General features: G+C 65.3%; 2 protein-coding genes across 2 annotated transcripts; one reads left to right on the forward strand and one right to left on the reverse strand.

The window, feature by feature from the left end:
- The first annotated feature begins 1,177 nt into the window (after positions 1–1,177).
- VWA5B2 (von Willebrand factor A domain containing 5B2) lies at positions 1,178–9,620 on the forward strand. The gene is made up of 21 exons (XM_059822773.1): positions 1,178–1,316; positions 1,665–1,826; positions 2,097–2,322; positions 2,428–2,582; positions 3,042–3,173; positions 3,272–3,396; positions 3,534–3,710; positions 3,803–3,913; positions 4,017–4,219; positions 4,526–4,640; positions 4,713–4,898; positions 5,003–5,153; positions 5,229–5,521; positions 6,676–6,901; positions 6,988–7,332; positions 7,411–7,548; positions 7,630–7,749; positions 8,007–8,084; positions 8,300–8,369; positions 8,591–8,699; positions 9,012–9,620. Exons 1-21 carry the CDS (start codon positions 1,178–1,180, stop codon positions 9,618–9,620), a joined length of 3,870 nt encoding a protein of 1,289 aa, XP_059678756.1.
- Positions 9,621–10,073: 453 nt separating this feature from the next.
- Positions 10,074–13,206, reverse strand: ALG3 (ALG3 alpha-1,3- mannosyltransferase). Its single transcript, XM_059822759.1, has 9 exons — positions 13,056–13,206; positions 12,566–12,665; positions 12,345–12,492; positions 11,992–12,152; positions 11,720–11,840; positions 11,197–11,402; positions 10,884–10,960; positions 10,530–10,674; positions 10,074–10,422 (listed from the first exon to the last, which is right to left on the reverse strand). Exons 1-9 carry the CDS (start codon positions 13,204–13,206, stop codon positions 10,233–10,235), a joined length of 1,299 nt encoding a protein of 432 aa, XP_059678742.1. The 3' UTR covers positions 10,074–10,232.
- Between the last annotated feature and the right edge of the window lie 56 nt (positions 13,207–13,262).

Genomic DNA, 13,262 nt, shown 5'->3' on the forward strand with positions numbered 1-13,262 from the left:
TTCCCAGGATGAAGGCCACTGGAGTGGGGGGACCAGATGGTTCATTTGTACCTGGCCTTGTCCTCGTGCCGGGTGTGTTTCATGCTGAAGCACTGGCACACGACATGATGCGTGGACCTCGCTGCCGTTGGGTAGCGGGCACTTGGGGCAGGCAGGGGATACAGTGTGGAGGTGCAGACCCATGCCTGGAGTGGGACCCATGCACACTATCCACGGAGAGGTAGGGCTAAGGCTGACCCGAATATTTTTCACAATTATGTGATGGAATGGGGTAAGGCAATGTTAGAGAGATGCCTTGGCTCTGGGCAATCGTTTAGGATGCTGCTCCCAGGTGGTTTTCCCAAGGAGAGGTGTGGAGCACGTTGGTGCCCTGTCGGGAAGGTATCCCCAGCCACCTCTCTTTCCACCACCGCTGCTGAAGGGTGGGATGCCACACGTGTCCATCTCTGGGCAGAGCATCACTTGCCCAGAGGCAGAGAGCATCATCCCCCGAGCCGCCCCCCCGCCCTGCAGTGCCTCCCCTCTGTGCTGCTCTTCAGTGCAGTGCTGACCTTGTTGTTAATTATTAAACCCCCAGCAAACACTGCTCACTGTTTTGTCCTAGTTACGCTGTGGGCTTCTCGCCCTTCTTTTTTTTTAAAAAACGAATTACCCTGGTAACCTCTGTGGGTGGATGGAGATGGGAGCAGCAGATGCTCTTCTCCCAACCAGTGTGGGAGATGGTCTGGGGAGGCTCTGGAGCTACGGAGCTGCTGTGGGGTGGCCAAGAGACGGGCTGCATGTGGCTGGCTGTTATCCATCGTGCCTAGGAGTCCTTGCTTGTCTGCCAGGACTCAGGGCTTGCATGTAACTGCGGCTACCCACAAGAAGTCATTTTGCTGCCCAGCAGCTAGGTCTATTTACCTGTGGGGTGGCAGAGCTCTCTGCGGGCATGCATGGCTCCAGACCTGATTTGCAGGTGGGCTGGGGTCTGAGCAGAGACCTGGGTCCAGGTGCATGTGTTTTGTGGATGCTGCAGAGCAACATCCCTGGGATGGGGAGGGCTGGGGACCTGGTCCCCCCTTGCAGGCTGGGCAGATGGAATCAGCTCGCATGCACAAACCCCTTCCCAGCAGACCCTGTCCCTGAGCACCCAGTGCCTGCCTCCCCTCTGCCTGCAGCTGCCCGCCGAGGGACCATGCCAGGCTTGTACGCCCTCTCCTCCTGGGAGGCTCTGCCCCTGAAGAGCTCCAGGGTGAAGGCTTGTGCCAACGGGTACACCCTGAGCATCACTGCTCACCTCATGTACACCAACCCCCACGAGGAGCCCGTGGAAGGTAAGGGGGAGCTATCAGGGCTGGCAGGGACCCAGGCTGCCTGCACGGTCCCCTAAAAAAACCCATGCTGGAGAGCATCCCATCTCCAGCCCACCTGTGTCCTGGCCCCCAAACTTTGATCAGTTTGGGGAGCGAAGGCAGAGTTTGGGTGGTGGGGGTGCCGACCATACCCAGCATCGCCCTGTAGGCAAGGGAAGAGTGAGGCTAGGCAAAAACATTCCCAATGCTGAGGAAGAGGGGGATTTCATCCTCCCTGCCCTCTTCCAGGCTAGTGAGGCTCTGGGTCCTTCCTGTGTGTTGCCCCGCGCTCGTGCCGGGATCTGCCCTGGGGCTCTTTCCCTCCCCCAGGCATCTTCATCTACCCGCTGGAGGAGTCGGAGGTGGTGGCTGGCTTCGAGGCGGCAGCGGGCAGCCGGCGGGTGACATTCCAGGTCCAGAACCGGCACCGGGCGCAGGACTGCTGCCTCCAGTGCAGCCCCAGCCCTGGCCGGGTGCGTCGCTGTGCCAGCGGTAAGTGCTATGGCACGGGTGAGCCTGTTGAGTCCTCCTGGCTGGAAGGCTCAGAGCTCATGGAGGGCTCCTCATCCTCACTGCTGCTTTTCCATGAGGACTGCTGCTGCTCCCTGTGCCAGGGCAGCCCCGTCCCCCTTCCCCTCTGCCCGCTTCTCCTGGGTCTTTACCCTTTACATGGCTTCTGTTGTCCCCTTTGAGAGTAATTAGTGCAATTAACACCCCCCTTCCCCAACCTCACTGACGCCCCTGCATCCATCCCTTGCCCAGGCCACCTCGTCCTGGACGAAGACACAGAGCGCTCCACCTTCGTCATCGTCACAGGCGCGCTGTGCCCAGCTGAGAGCCTGGCCGTCACCCTAAGCACGGTGCAGGAGCTGGCCACGCTGCCGGATGGGGCCCTGCGCCTCCTCCTCCCCCCCGTCCTCACGCCCCGTGTTCCCGCCGTCCCCGAGAGCGAGCCGGCAAGCTTGTGTGACGACAGGTTGGCCCTATGGTGATTTTCATGGCTTCCTCAGTCTCCGCCATCCCGGGGGGTTGATGCCGACGCTGGGCGAGCGGGGAAGGGGGGCGGGAGCCATCACTGCCTCTCCCCTTGCAGCCCCACCAGCTGTTTCGGGGGGCCGGGTCCCCGGAGCCAGCCGTCCCCCATGGTGCCTGCGGAGAGTGTGGATGTCTTTCGGGGACGACCCTGCAACCCCTTTCCTTACGAGTTTGCCTTTGAGCTACTGGTGAAGGGCCCCTGCTTGCTGGCAGGTAGGGGGGCAGCCTGGGCGGTATTGGTTGGTTGGGTAAAACCTCCCGAAATATGGGTGACAACCCCCAGGACGGCGTCCCCCTGGTCCCTCTGTGCTTCTAGGGGGACACAAGCCCCCTTCCTGGGCAGTCTCTTGCACTCCCTACCCACAAAGAAGCCCTTTCCCCATCCCACCCCCAGGGCTGGGACCCCCCAGAGTCACCCCACACATGGCTTTGGGCAGCTCTGGGACAGCAGCTTCCCTGGGGAGACGCAATGGACGGCGGAGAGGACGGGCGAGGAGGGGATGAGGGGCAGTGGGGACGTGCTCCTGGCTGCCGGCCCAGTTAATCCCATTAGAGCTGGCAGGGAGCAGCCACCCCTGCGATGCCGGGTCTGGCGCAGGTGCAGAGCCCAGCGGGCGGGGGGCTGAGGCGGGGGGCACGAGGGGCTGCCCCACCACCTCCTCCTCCCCACAGGGCTGGAGAGCCCGTCGCATGCCCTGCGAGCTGACGCTGACCCCTGGGCCAGCTCTGCCACCACCACCTGCGTCACCCTGGCCGAGCCCCACCGCTACGACAGGGACCTGGAGATCATCCTGTATCCCTGCGGTGAGGGGGGGCGATGCCCTTGGCAGGTTTGGGGGCATCCGGAGCATCCCCCACCCCGCTGTGACACGGGGTGGCTCTGAACCCCCTGTGCCCCCCAGAGCCCCACCACCCCCACCTGGTGATGGAGGACGGCACCATGACATACCCTGAGTACGAGGCCCACATCCGGAGCCGCCGGGATTACGTGCGGATCGCCAGGAAGGATGGCAGCAGCGAGAGACAGGTGACAGGGCATGGCCACCACCAGCCCGGCAGGGAGGAGGAGGAGGAGCGTGGGGGGAGGTGGTGGGAGCAGGGTGAGGAAGACCTTGGTGTGGGCCGGGGGGGTGCGAGAAAGCCCCCGGCCCGCCTGGCTCGCAGGTGGCTTTCGTGCAGAAGCGTTTCCACAAAGACATCTTCCCCAACCCCGTGCTGATGCTGAACTTCTGCCCGGTGGCGGAGGGTGTCCCTGGGGACCTGCAGAGCATCACCCGCGAGGTCCTCTTTCTCGTCGACCGCAGCGGCACCATGAGCGGCCCCGACCTCGAGAAGGTCAAGGTGAGGCGTGGCCGTGGGGCACTGTGGGGCTGGGGATGCTCCCTGGGTGGCCGGTCCTTAGCAGCCCTCCCCGGTCCCTGCTGTCACCCCAGGAGGCTTTGCTGGTGGCCCTGAAGAGCCTCCCATCGGGGACGTTGTTCAATATCGCTGGCTTTGGCGCCGACGTCAAGCCGCTCTTCCCGTCCAGCCGCCTCTGCAGCAACGTGAGTGCTGCCCCACCAGCCCCTCTCCATCCCCCCTCCCAAGGCTGGGGTCGGGGCTGGCGAGCTGGGGGACCGCTGCGAGGCCGGCTCTCCGTGTGGGCAGGAGACGCTGCGGCGCGCCTGCGAGCATCTCGGCGGGCTGCGGGCAGACGCGGGCAGCACCAACCTGCTGGCGGCCCTGGGCTGGGCGCTGGCGCAGCCTCTCCACCACGGCTACCCGCGCCAGCTTTTCCTCTTCACCAATGTGGCAGCGGGCAATGTGAGCAGGATCCTCCGGCTGGTGCGCAGGCAGGCCAGCACCGTCAGGTATGGCACCGGCATCGCGGTGGGGTCACGGTGCTCTCCATGTGCCCTGGGCTGTTCCCACCAATTTCTCATTCTACAGCCCCACATCTCATCTCTGCCAGCCCCGAGGGTGTCCTTCACCCATCACATCCCCCAACCCCACCAGCTTGGCTTTCCCCGGGGTGCCCCAACCCGGCACGCAGCTGGGGTGGCATCTCTGGCTGTGAGACACCCCTGCCCATCCCTGCTGCAGGGCTCGTCACCGGGCTGCCCAGCCCCTGGCACCATCCCGGCCATGGCTTTTCATCACCTGGCTTTCTCCTGCAGGTGCTTCAGCTTCGGCATGGGCCCGCGGGCATGCCGGCGGCTGCTGAAGGGCATGGCCAAGGTGAGCCGTGGCCGTGCTGAGTTCCTGAGCCCAGCCGAGAGACTGCAGCCCAAGGTAACGCCCGGGCAGGGACGGGGCCACAGGGGCCACCGTGGTGTCTGACACTGGCTCTTCTCCCCGCCCCAGCTGATCAAGTCCTTGAAGAAGGCGATTGAGCCGGCCATCAGCGACATCACCATCGACTGGTACGTCCCCGACAGCATGGAGGCTCTGCTTTCACCCACTGAGCTCCCAGCCCTCTACCCCGGCGACTGCCTCGTCAGCTACTGCGTCCTCTACAGCATCGCTCGCTTCCGCAACAGGCGCCCGCCGGTACGACCGGCACTGCACTGGCATAGGGAGGACGGCATGTTCCTGGTGTTGCCGGCTTCTCCCCGTGCCAGGGCGGCTGATGGCAGTGCCCCTCTCTCTGCCAGGGCCGGGAAGGGGCTCGCCAGGGCTCAGCCTTCCCCTCCCAGGAGGAGGTGCCCAGTCCTGGGAAGAGCCACCAGCTGCTACGGAGCACCCCGGGATCCAGGGATGCCTCCCTGGAGCTCTCTGCCGGGGGCACGGAGGTGTCAGAGCGGAGTGAGTGGAGCTGGGGCCGGGACGGGGGGCAGGCGTGGGATCTGTGGGCTGACAGGGTGTGCACTCGCTGGGCAGGTACAGATCCTGTTTCGGGGGGAGACATCTGGAAGCGGATTTACCAGCCTTCCTACATCCAGGAGCAGTATGTCCTGACGCACTGCTCCGTCAGCACCAACCACAGCCGGGGGCTGCTCTCCCGGAGCTCCACCAGCAGCGAGTCCACCGGCTCCCGAGACGTGGCCCCTGAGGGCGGCTCCTCAGCCCCCAGCGGCACCGATGCTGCCTCCCAGCAGGGTCAGAAGAGCCTGTCCCTCTGTGAGTCCTCCACCAAATCCGCCCCACTGCCCTCTGCCCTGGCTGGCACCAAGGTAAGGATGCCAACGGAGTTCAAGGGCTCATGCATGGGGGGGTTGCTCCTGGCTTAGGTGGGGTCTGGCTGCCCCATTGTGCCCAGACACGTGGCCGCTGGGATGGAAACCAGAGCGTTGTAGCCTGGATTTCAAGGAAGGATCAGCCGTGGGTGCCACGAGGCAGCTCCTTGGGTGGTTTTGTCCTACTGGAATGGGACAGCTGGGGACCAGGGAGCTGTTCCCCCAGCTCCCCGGGCTGGTAGTCAGCTGGGTAGCTAACAAACACCCTAGCCATCTCAGATCCTTGTTGATGCTACAGAAATTAAGCAAAACTATCGGGACGGGCATCAGGTAATGAACCTGCCAAGCTGGAGAGGAGGGGGGTGGGCTGGCTGATCTCCCGCCTGGCTCCTTCAGCCCTCTGCCAACGCCACCCGACACTTCATTAGCGATGGGCCACATCCTCCCTGCTTGGTACCTGGGTTTAAAACCCAGCCAGGTCGCTGGGATGGGGAGAGGCAGCTCCCCCGGTGACGATGGCCCTGAGGCCAGGTGAGGCCAGCTGTCACCCACCTCTGGGACATGCTCCTTCCCGGTGGCACTGGTTAGGTAACCCGCACCTGCCGCACAACAACACAGCTGGTGGCCTTTGCTGCCGAAATGTCAAGCGTAAGTGATTTCCCTGCAGCGTAAATGATCTTCCCCGGCTGCCCGCTGCTGGGGTGAGAGGCGGCATGGGCGCTGCTGCCCTGCCGTAGCTTTTAGGTGAAGCATCTCAGCGCGGGGACATCACTTTTGTGCTGGGGGCTGCATCCCACTGTAGCATCATCCAGCTTGAGCAACTGAGCTAAGCCCTCCGCCCTGCACGCACAAAAATCCCCACCAACTCCTCCTGTCTCAGCGTCAGCCTGAGTCAGCACCCAGGGATGTTTGCAAACTCCTGTCTTGGTGCCGTCGGTCCTTCCCACGTGTATGAGGAGCCTGGCGAGCATTGCCCGCCGCCCTGGGAGGCTGCCGGGTGCCAGCCTGCAGAGCGGCGGGGCTGGGCATCAGCCAGCAGCTCCAGCCAACAGCCGGCCGGGGCCGCAGGTGCCCCATCACAGTTTGGCGCCGTCTGGGCTCTGTGCCAGTGCCTTTGCCGGGCTCGCCGTCAGCCTCCCCCCCGACCGCAGGTGACGGTGGCCCTGAGCACGGAGGAGCTGGCGCGGCAGAAGAAGACGCTGGCACGCACTGCCCTGGCTGGCCGCAGCTTTTCCTCGCCGCACGGGGAGCTGGACACCCACCGGCTCTGCCGGGCCCTGGAGAAGGTGTCGCAGAAGAGGAACCAGTCCCTGGAGGGGCGGCTGGACGAGCTAGGACCCCGGGCACGGCAGCTGCAGCCCAGCACAGTGGAGTCAAGTGTGTGCTGGCTCCAGGGGACGAGGGCGGTGGGGACGGAGCCAGTTGCCCCTGCCTTGCTGAGCCCACGTCTTGCCATTGCCCAGATAACCTCCTCTCGCCCACCCACCTGGACTGGGACATGCTGGTGGAGCCCTCCTACCTCTTCAGCGCCTCGCCGGCACCCGAGCCAGGGGACCCCAACCTGGGCAATGCTGGCCTGCCCCTGCGCTGCCAGGTGGTGATCCACGCACTGCGAGCTGGCAAGCCAGTGTCCTGGGAAGTGACGGCGTCGCTGGAGTCACTGCTACAGTCCCGGGAGGGGCCGGGCAGGGAGGACCCCCCGCGATGGGCAGGCAAGGCCTGGGACAAGCCACTGCACCGCTTGGCAGCACGCTCCGTCATCCGGGACAACGAGAACGCGGCGCAGCGGGAAGCCGAGCTGGAGCAGGGTGGGTGCCAGTGTGTATCCCCCCCGCCCCAGTGCAGCCCCGGCATCCTGCCACCTCTAACCGCCTCGCTCCGGGCAGGTTTCGCCCGCCGGTTTCGCCTGAAAGCCATGCAAACCAGCAAAGCCTGCAACGTGCCTTCTCTCTACACCCGCCTGGTGCCCGTGGACAGTGCCACGCAGGGAGCCCTGCCCACAGTCCCCGAGGTGTGGGGCACAGGTATTGCTGGGGGGGGGGCCTGGAATGCTGGGGATGGGGCAGTGAGGGGATGGAGGGCTGAGGTGGCATCGTCCCTTGCAGCCAGCTTGGCCAGCCGGCCACAAGCCACTGTGGCAAGGAGCTGGCACCACAGGAGCTCCTCAGCGGGTCTGGGCCAGCACTGGAATGCAGAGGAGCAGGATGAGGCCCCTGTCGCTGCAGGTACCGATATGGGCCCTTACAGCAACTTATGCTCCCCAGGAACCTGTCTGAGCACCAGGGTCCCTGGGGACCCTCACCTCACGGCTGCATGGGGCTGGTCCCAGCTGGAGCGCTGTGGATGCCCAGGAAGAGGCATTGGTCTCTGCCCCACAAGGTGGGGGGGAACATGGCGGGGCAGTGTAGCAGCCCCTGGCAGCAGCTCTGGGCCATGAGGGTGCTGGGAGCCCAGGGTCTCTCAAGGCTTTGCTCTTTTGCAGAGCGAGATGAGACCCCCGGGTCTCCGGCCAGCGTCTCCTCCCCTACCTATGGCTGGGAAAAGCAGAACTGCTCGAACGGTGCGTCCAGGGTGGAGGGGGCCAAGGGTTGCATGGTGGGGGACAGGGGGTGTCCTCGGCACCCTGTTGCTGGCAGCTGAGAGCTGGAGCATCTGCTGTGCCCACGCCTGCCCTTGCTGCCCGTGTGGGCTGAACCACCCTCACAGGTGCTGGTGAGCAGGACGCACCTCTGGGTGCATAATGCCCCCCCCGTGCTCAGCTCTCCCCCCTTGCAGGGCCTCCAACCAGCCCCTCCACCACCTCCATGGGCTCCCAGAAATCCACGGAGAGCATCGCTGGCTCCAGGTGAGGCTACGAGGCAGGGGGACATGAGGGCCCAAAAAAAGGCACGTTGCAGGGAGAGGGGGACAGTGCCACTTCTTGGGCACTGCAGGTCCAGTGTGCCCTGCCAGGTCCTGTGGCGTAAGGGGAGATTTGCTGCGCCAGCCCCTTCCCTGCAGCTGGCTGGGGTTCGGCTGCCATTCGGGAATTGCACCCCCCTGTTAACTTCCTTGTTTGCCCCACAGGTTTAGCCTGAGCAGGCGCAGGGGGCCAAGCCTGGTGCTGCGCCCGCAGTGCCTCAGCCCGGAAAGTGAGTGCTCCAGCAACCATGCCAGCCACGACTACCTCCCGCTGGTAAGGACCCCATCCCACCCAGGGAGGGGGCCGAGCAGGCATCTTCCCTGCTGGGTTGCAGCCGAGCCACCCAGACAATGCCCGGCAGCACCAGCAACAGCACCCAGCTGAGAATGCAAACCTGGTGGGTGCTCAGTCCTGCCTTAGCCTTGAATGGCCCTGGGGGCCTTTGCTGGCTTTTGGGGTGTGTGTGGGTTGGACAGTCCCTGTGCTCCAAGGACACTCCTGCAGCCCCCACCACTGAGTGCTGGGGGGCCGCGGTGTGTTTGTGCTCCTGCCTGGCCTGCCCCATCACCTGCCCCCCCATTGCAGGTGCAGCTGCAGCAAGCCCGGGGGCCATTCCAGCTCACCGAGAGCTTCTCCGAAGTGGTGCAGATCCCCCTGGACCGCCTACGCCGGGCCTCTCCCTATGCCTCCCACCGAGCCAGCCTCAGCCCCGTGTCCCCAGGGCCCCGGAGCAGCCCTGAGACGGGACCCGGTGGCGAGGAGGGCGAGGAGCCTGCCGCAGCCCCACAGCCTGGCTCACCCCCATCCAGGAGCACTTGCTCCGAGGTGCCCAGTGCAGCCGTGTGGGCGCAGGCGGACAGCGGGCATGGCTCGGAGTCCGACACCGGCCCCCACTCGGCTGCCCCCTCCGAGGCTGGCGTGAGCTGGCAGGACATAGGGCCAGAGGACCTGGAGAGTGCCAGCTGGGCCACGGCAGTAGCCTTGGCCTGGCTGGAGCATCGCTGTGCTGGCTTCTTCGAGGAGTGGGAGCTGGTGGCGGCCAAGGCGGACGGGTGGCTGCAGGCGCAGCAGCTGCCCGAGGGGGTGGACGTGGGCTGCCTCAAAGGGGCGGCCAGGCACTTGTTCCTGCTGCTGCGTCACTGGGACGAGAACATCAAGCTGAACATGCTGTGCTACAACCCCAACAATGTTTGACAGCCACCGGAGGGGCCAATAAAGATGCTTGGCTCCACGCTGCCTGCACAGGTGTCTCTCTCGGTTACGGGCAGGGAGCCGTCAGCCCCGTTCAGGCCACACTGGGGCTCACCAAAGCCCTGGGGGGGGGGGTCACCTCCTTCCCAACCGTCTCCCGTGGGAGGGAGCAGACAGGGGACTAAGAAAAGCCATGCTGGAGGGATCCCTGGGCTGCATCAAGGCGATTCAAACCTTTGAGGCAAAGCGGTTTTGTAGATCTTCTGTCTTAACCTCATCCCAAAGGCGGCTCCCCTGCCCCGGGCAGCACTCTCCCAGGGCTGGGAAGGGAGTTGCCATGGCCCTGGCGGCTGCTCTGCCTCCCCGCAGGTGGGGCAGGCCGAGGCACGGCCGTCCTGACACCATCACGGCATGAGGACGCTGTGGCCGGGGAAGGGCACACGAAGCCCCCTTTATTGGGGAAGTCCTGCCTTGTCGCGTGTCCCCACCCTGCCCCCTTTGCACAGTTCCAGGACTCGTAGCCCTCCTGGGATGGCCAGGGGCAGCCTGGGAGCCAGGTGGGGAAAGAAGGGGCAGTCCTAGAGGCTGGTTCCCATTGTCCGGCCGGCCACGCTCTCACTGGGCCTTCTTGGAAATGGCTGTGGGTCTCCTGCTTGGCGGGGGTGTGTGTGGCGCTGGCAGGGGGGCTGTGCCATACCAGAGCTGGAGCAGGACGAGTCCGTGGCAGATGTGGAGGGAGAGGGAGCTGCAGACCGTGGAGGGGTAGGTGTTCCAGCAGAGCTCGATCACACCCAGCAGCAGCACCCTGCAGCAGGGAAAGCTGGGGGTCAGCATGGGGACACACACACACCAGCCCCCCTCGCTCCCAGACCCCCCAGCAGATGGGTGGTCCCCCTCCTTGGTAGCATGTACTTGGGCATGTGGGCGAGCTTGGCAGTAGGGGTGCACCAGAGTAAGTAGGGCAGCGTGTGGAAATACCAGACGTAGAACTGGTAGTGCAGGGAGCGGCTGCAGCAGACACCCAGGAAGTTGGAGGAAAAGAGGACGAAGACGATCTGTGCGCTGATGTTATGGGGACAAACGCAGGAGGCTAGAGGTGCGATCCCGCAACAGCTCCCCAGCCGAACAGCACAGCTCCTTCCCCCAGGACAGGCTGGTCCTGACAGCACCGCAGGACTGGGAGCCTGCCAATGCTGAGACCAAGGTTTGCCCTGCCCTGCCCTGCCTTCTCCCCCCCTCCTTGCTGCCCACCCTGCCAAAGGATATTGTTGACAGTCAAGGGAGGGGATGCGTGTTTCCTTTCAGCAGGATCCTTCAGCAGAGCCAGAATACTCTCTTTGGACCTGAGGGGGAAGCACAAACATTGATCTCAGCTGCTGAAAGTCTTTCCCACCCTGACCTTCCACTGTGAGCCACGATGCCTGGGCAGCATGCTCCCCAAAATGGAACAGTAACTCCCTCCGACTCTCGCCTGCAACCCCAGAACTGCAGCATTGTGGGGGCAGTGGAGTCGCAGACCTGTATCCTGCATCATGGGGGCTGATGGGGACCAGCACCAGCAGGGAACCCCTGGTCTCACCTGTGCCACCGGTGCAGTGCAAAGAGCCCCAGGCCAGCCAGATGAGCCAGGAGCAGCATGGCGTGGAAAGCCCGATTCTGGAAAACCTCTTCTGGGAGGAAGCGCCAATTCACCGTCCATTTGAACTGGAACTGGCGGCCCAGGTCGAAGGAGCGAGTCAGGTACCCCACAGGGTTCACCAGCAGGAAGGGCAGCCCCAGAACCACCTGCCAGAGACACACCAGCACCCTCGCAGCAGCCATAAGGCAGGTCTCTGTCACCCCTGCCACCTCCCGAGAACCCCAGCACCACATGGGGTGACAGGCACAGCCAAAGATGGGAGCCCCGTGAATTAGATTATTTATCAACCTCCAGCTTGCTGCGTGGAGCCAACTCAGATGTTGGTGCCACTGTCTATCCACCCAGTTGTCTCCAGCGCCGAGGACATCCGGGCAGGATGCTGCGATGCAGGCAGGGCAGCCCACTAGCCCCTGCCGACAGAACTGCCAGCCCGCTCCTGTAGCCAACGTGAGCAGGGACCCACCTGGAGCAGGGCACAGATGCAGAGCTTGGGGATACAGCCCAGGAGACCAAACCGCTGCAGGAGGAGGAAGAGAAGTCCAGGCGCAAAGAGCAGGATGTTCATCTTCACGGACACAGCCAGGCTGAGCAGAAAGTGGCATTACCGCTGCGGCCCCCCCAAACGGGTGCCCAGGCAGCCCCCGGGCTGAGCACAGCCTCCTCCCTGGGGCTGAGCTTGCTCACGCACGCAGCACGCCATGGAGAGCAGCCCCCGCCCTGCCCCCAGACCCTCACCTGAAGAGGAGGCAGCCCCAGGACCAGCGCTCCTCCAGGAAGAGGTTGATGGCGAGGAAGAGGATGGCCATGGCGACGGGGTCGTTAAAGAGCCGCAGGACAAAGATGGAGTGGATGCGGTAGGAGGCGCAGCACATGAAGAAGAAAACATAGGGGGGAACCTTGCAGGGGACAGAGAGACACGAGGGCAATCAGCAGCCTGTCCTGCACCCCCCCCGCCGCTGCCACCAAGCCCCTCCAAACCTCAGACCCCAATCCTGACCTCCTGCCCAGCCCATTTCACCCAGGTGAGGACTCAGCAGAGCAGGAGAGGGCCCTGAGGCGGCTGGCCAGGCTCCCTGGCTCCAGGCTACCTTGTTGGTTCGGCAGTAGATGCGGAAGACGAGGAGGAGGTTGAGAAGGTAGAGGCCGGCGAAGAGGTACTGCGCCAGGCGGATGTCAGTGCCGCGGCCCGTGGCATAGTACAGGCCCAGGAAGATGTAGACGAAGCCGGCGGGGTAGCTGTGGAGAGACGGGAGTGAGGGGCCAGGCCCCGCTGCCCCGCTGGGACCCCCCGGCAGCCCCCGTCACTCACACCAGCGGCCCAGTGTCGCCCTTCAGCTGGGTGTAGTCGAGCGTCCCGTTAGCAAACCCCTCCACCTCCTCCATGTAGGCCTTCCAGTCAATCTCGGTGTCTGCGGGGAGGGCCGGGCTCAGGCGGGGCAAGGGGGGGGCTGGGGGCACTGCGGGGAGGGCTCCCCCCCCCCGACCCCACGGCCCTGCGCCCCCCTCCCTCCCTGCCGGCCGAGGCTCCTGCCCCCCGCGGCGCCATCCAGCCCCCCAGACCACCCCTGTCCCCCCCGCCGCCCCGGCCGGGGGCTGCTGTCACCCAGGGGGGCCGGGGGCAGCCCCGTTCACCCCGCCAGCGGGACCACCCTCACCCCCGCCGCTCCAAGGGGAGACCCCCCCCCCCCCGCGCTGCCCGGCCCGGGGACGAGCCGTCACTGCCCGCAGGACCCCCCCCCTCCCGCTGCCCCGGGCGGGGTCCCGCTCCTCGCCGGGCCAGGCCGGGCCCCGGCACTCACAGGGGACCCTGCGGATGACCCAGAGGTTGACGCCGCCCTCGGCCAGGCAGAGGCAGGCGGCCACCAGCGGGGTGTAGCTGGGCTCCAGCAGCGCCGCCCGCCGCTCCCGCCAGACCCGCCGCAGCGCCGCCGCCCCCCGCCCCGCCGCCATGGCCGCCCCGCTCCGTTCCTCGTTTCCGGCCGGAGCGCTTAGGGCGGCGCAACCGC

Source organism: Gavia stellata, chromosome 11 (assembly GCF_030936135.1).
Source record: "Gavia stellata isolate bGavSte3 chromosome 11, bGavSte3.hap2, whole genome shotgun sequence".
NCBI lineage: Eukaryota > Metazoa > Chordata > Aves > Gaviiformes > Gaviidae > Gavia > Gavia stellata.

What these genes read in the sequence shown, in the direction of transcription:
- VWA5B2 (XM_059822773.1), top strand. Translation starts at nt 1,178, where the DNA reads ATGCCAGGCTTGTACGCCCTCTCCTCCTGGGAGGCTCTGCCCCTGAAG. An exon ending in ATGGCAGCAGCGAGAGACAG is followed by an intron (nt 3,397 to 3,533) that starts GTGACAGGGCAT and finishes CCTGGCTCGCAG; the next exon opens with GTGGCTTTCGTGCAGAAGCG. An exon ending in CCCCGAGGTGTGGGGCACAG is followed by an intron (nt 7,549 to 7,629) that starts GTATTGCTGGGG and finishes CGTCCCTTGCAG; the next exon opens with CCAGCTTGGCCAGCCGGCCA.
- ALG3 (XM_059822759.1), bottom strand. Translation starts at nt 13,206, where the DNA reads ATGGCGGCGGGGCGGGGGGCGGCGGCGCTGCGGCGGGTCTGGCGGGAG. An exon ending in GCATCTGTGCCCTGCTCCAG is followed by an intron (nt 11,403 to 11,719) that starts GTGGGTCCCTGC and finishes TGTCTCTGGCAG; the next exon opens with GTGGTTCTGGGGCTGCCCTT. An exon ending in AAGCTCGCCCACATGCCCAA is followed by an intron (nt 10,423 to 10,529) that starts GTACATGCTACC and finishes TCCCTGCTGCAG; the next exon opens with GGTGCTGCTGCTGGGTGTGA.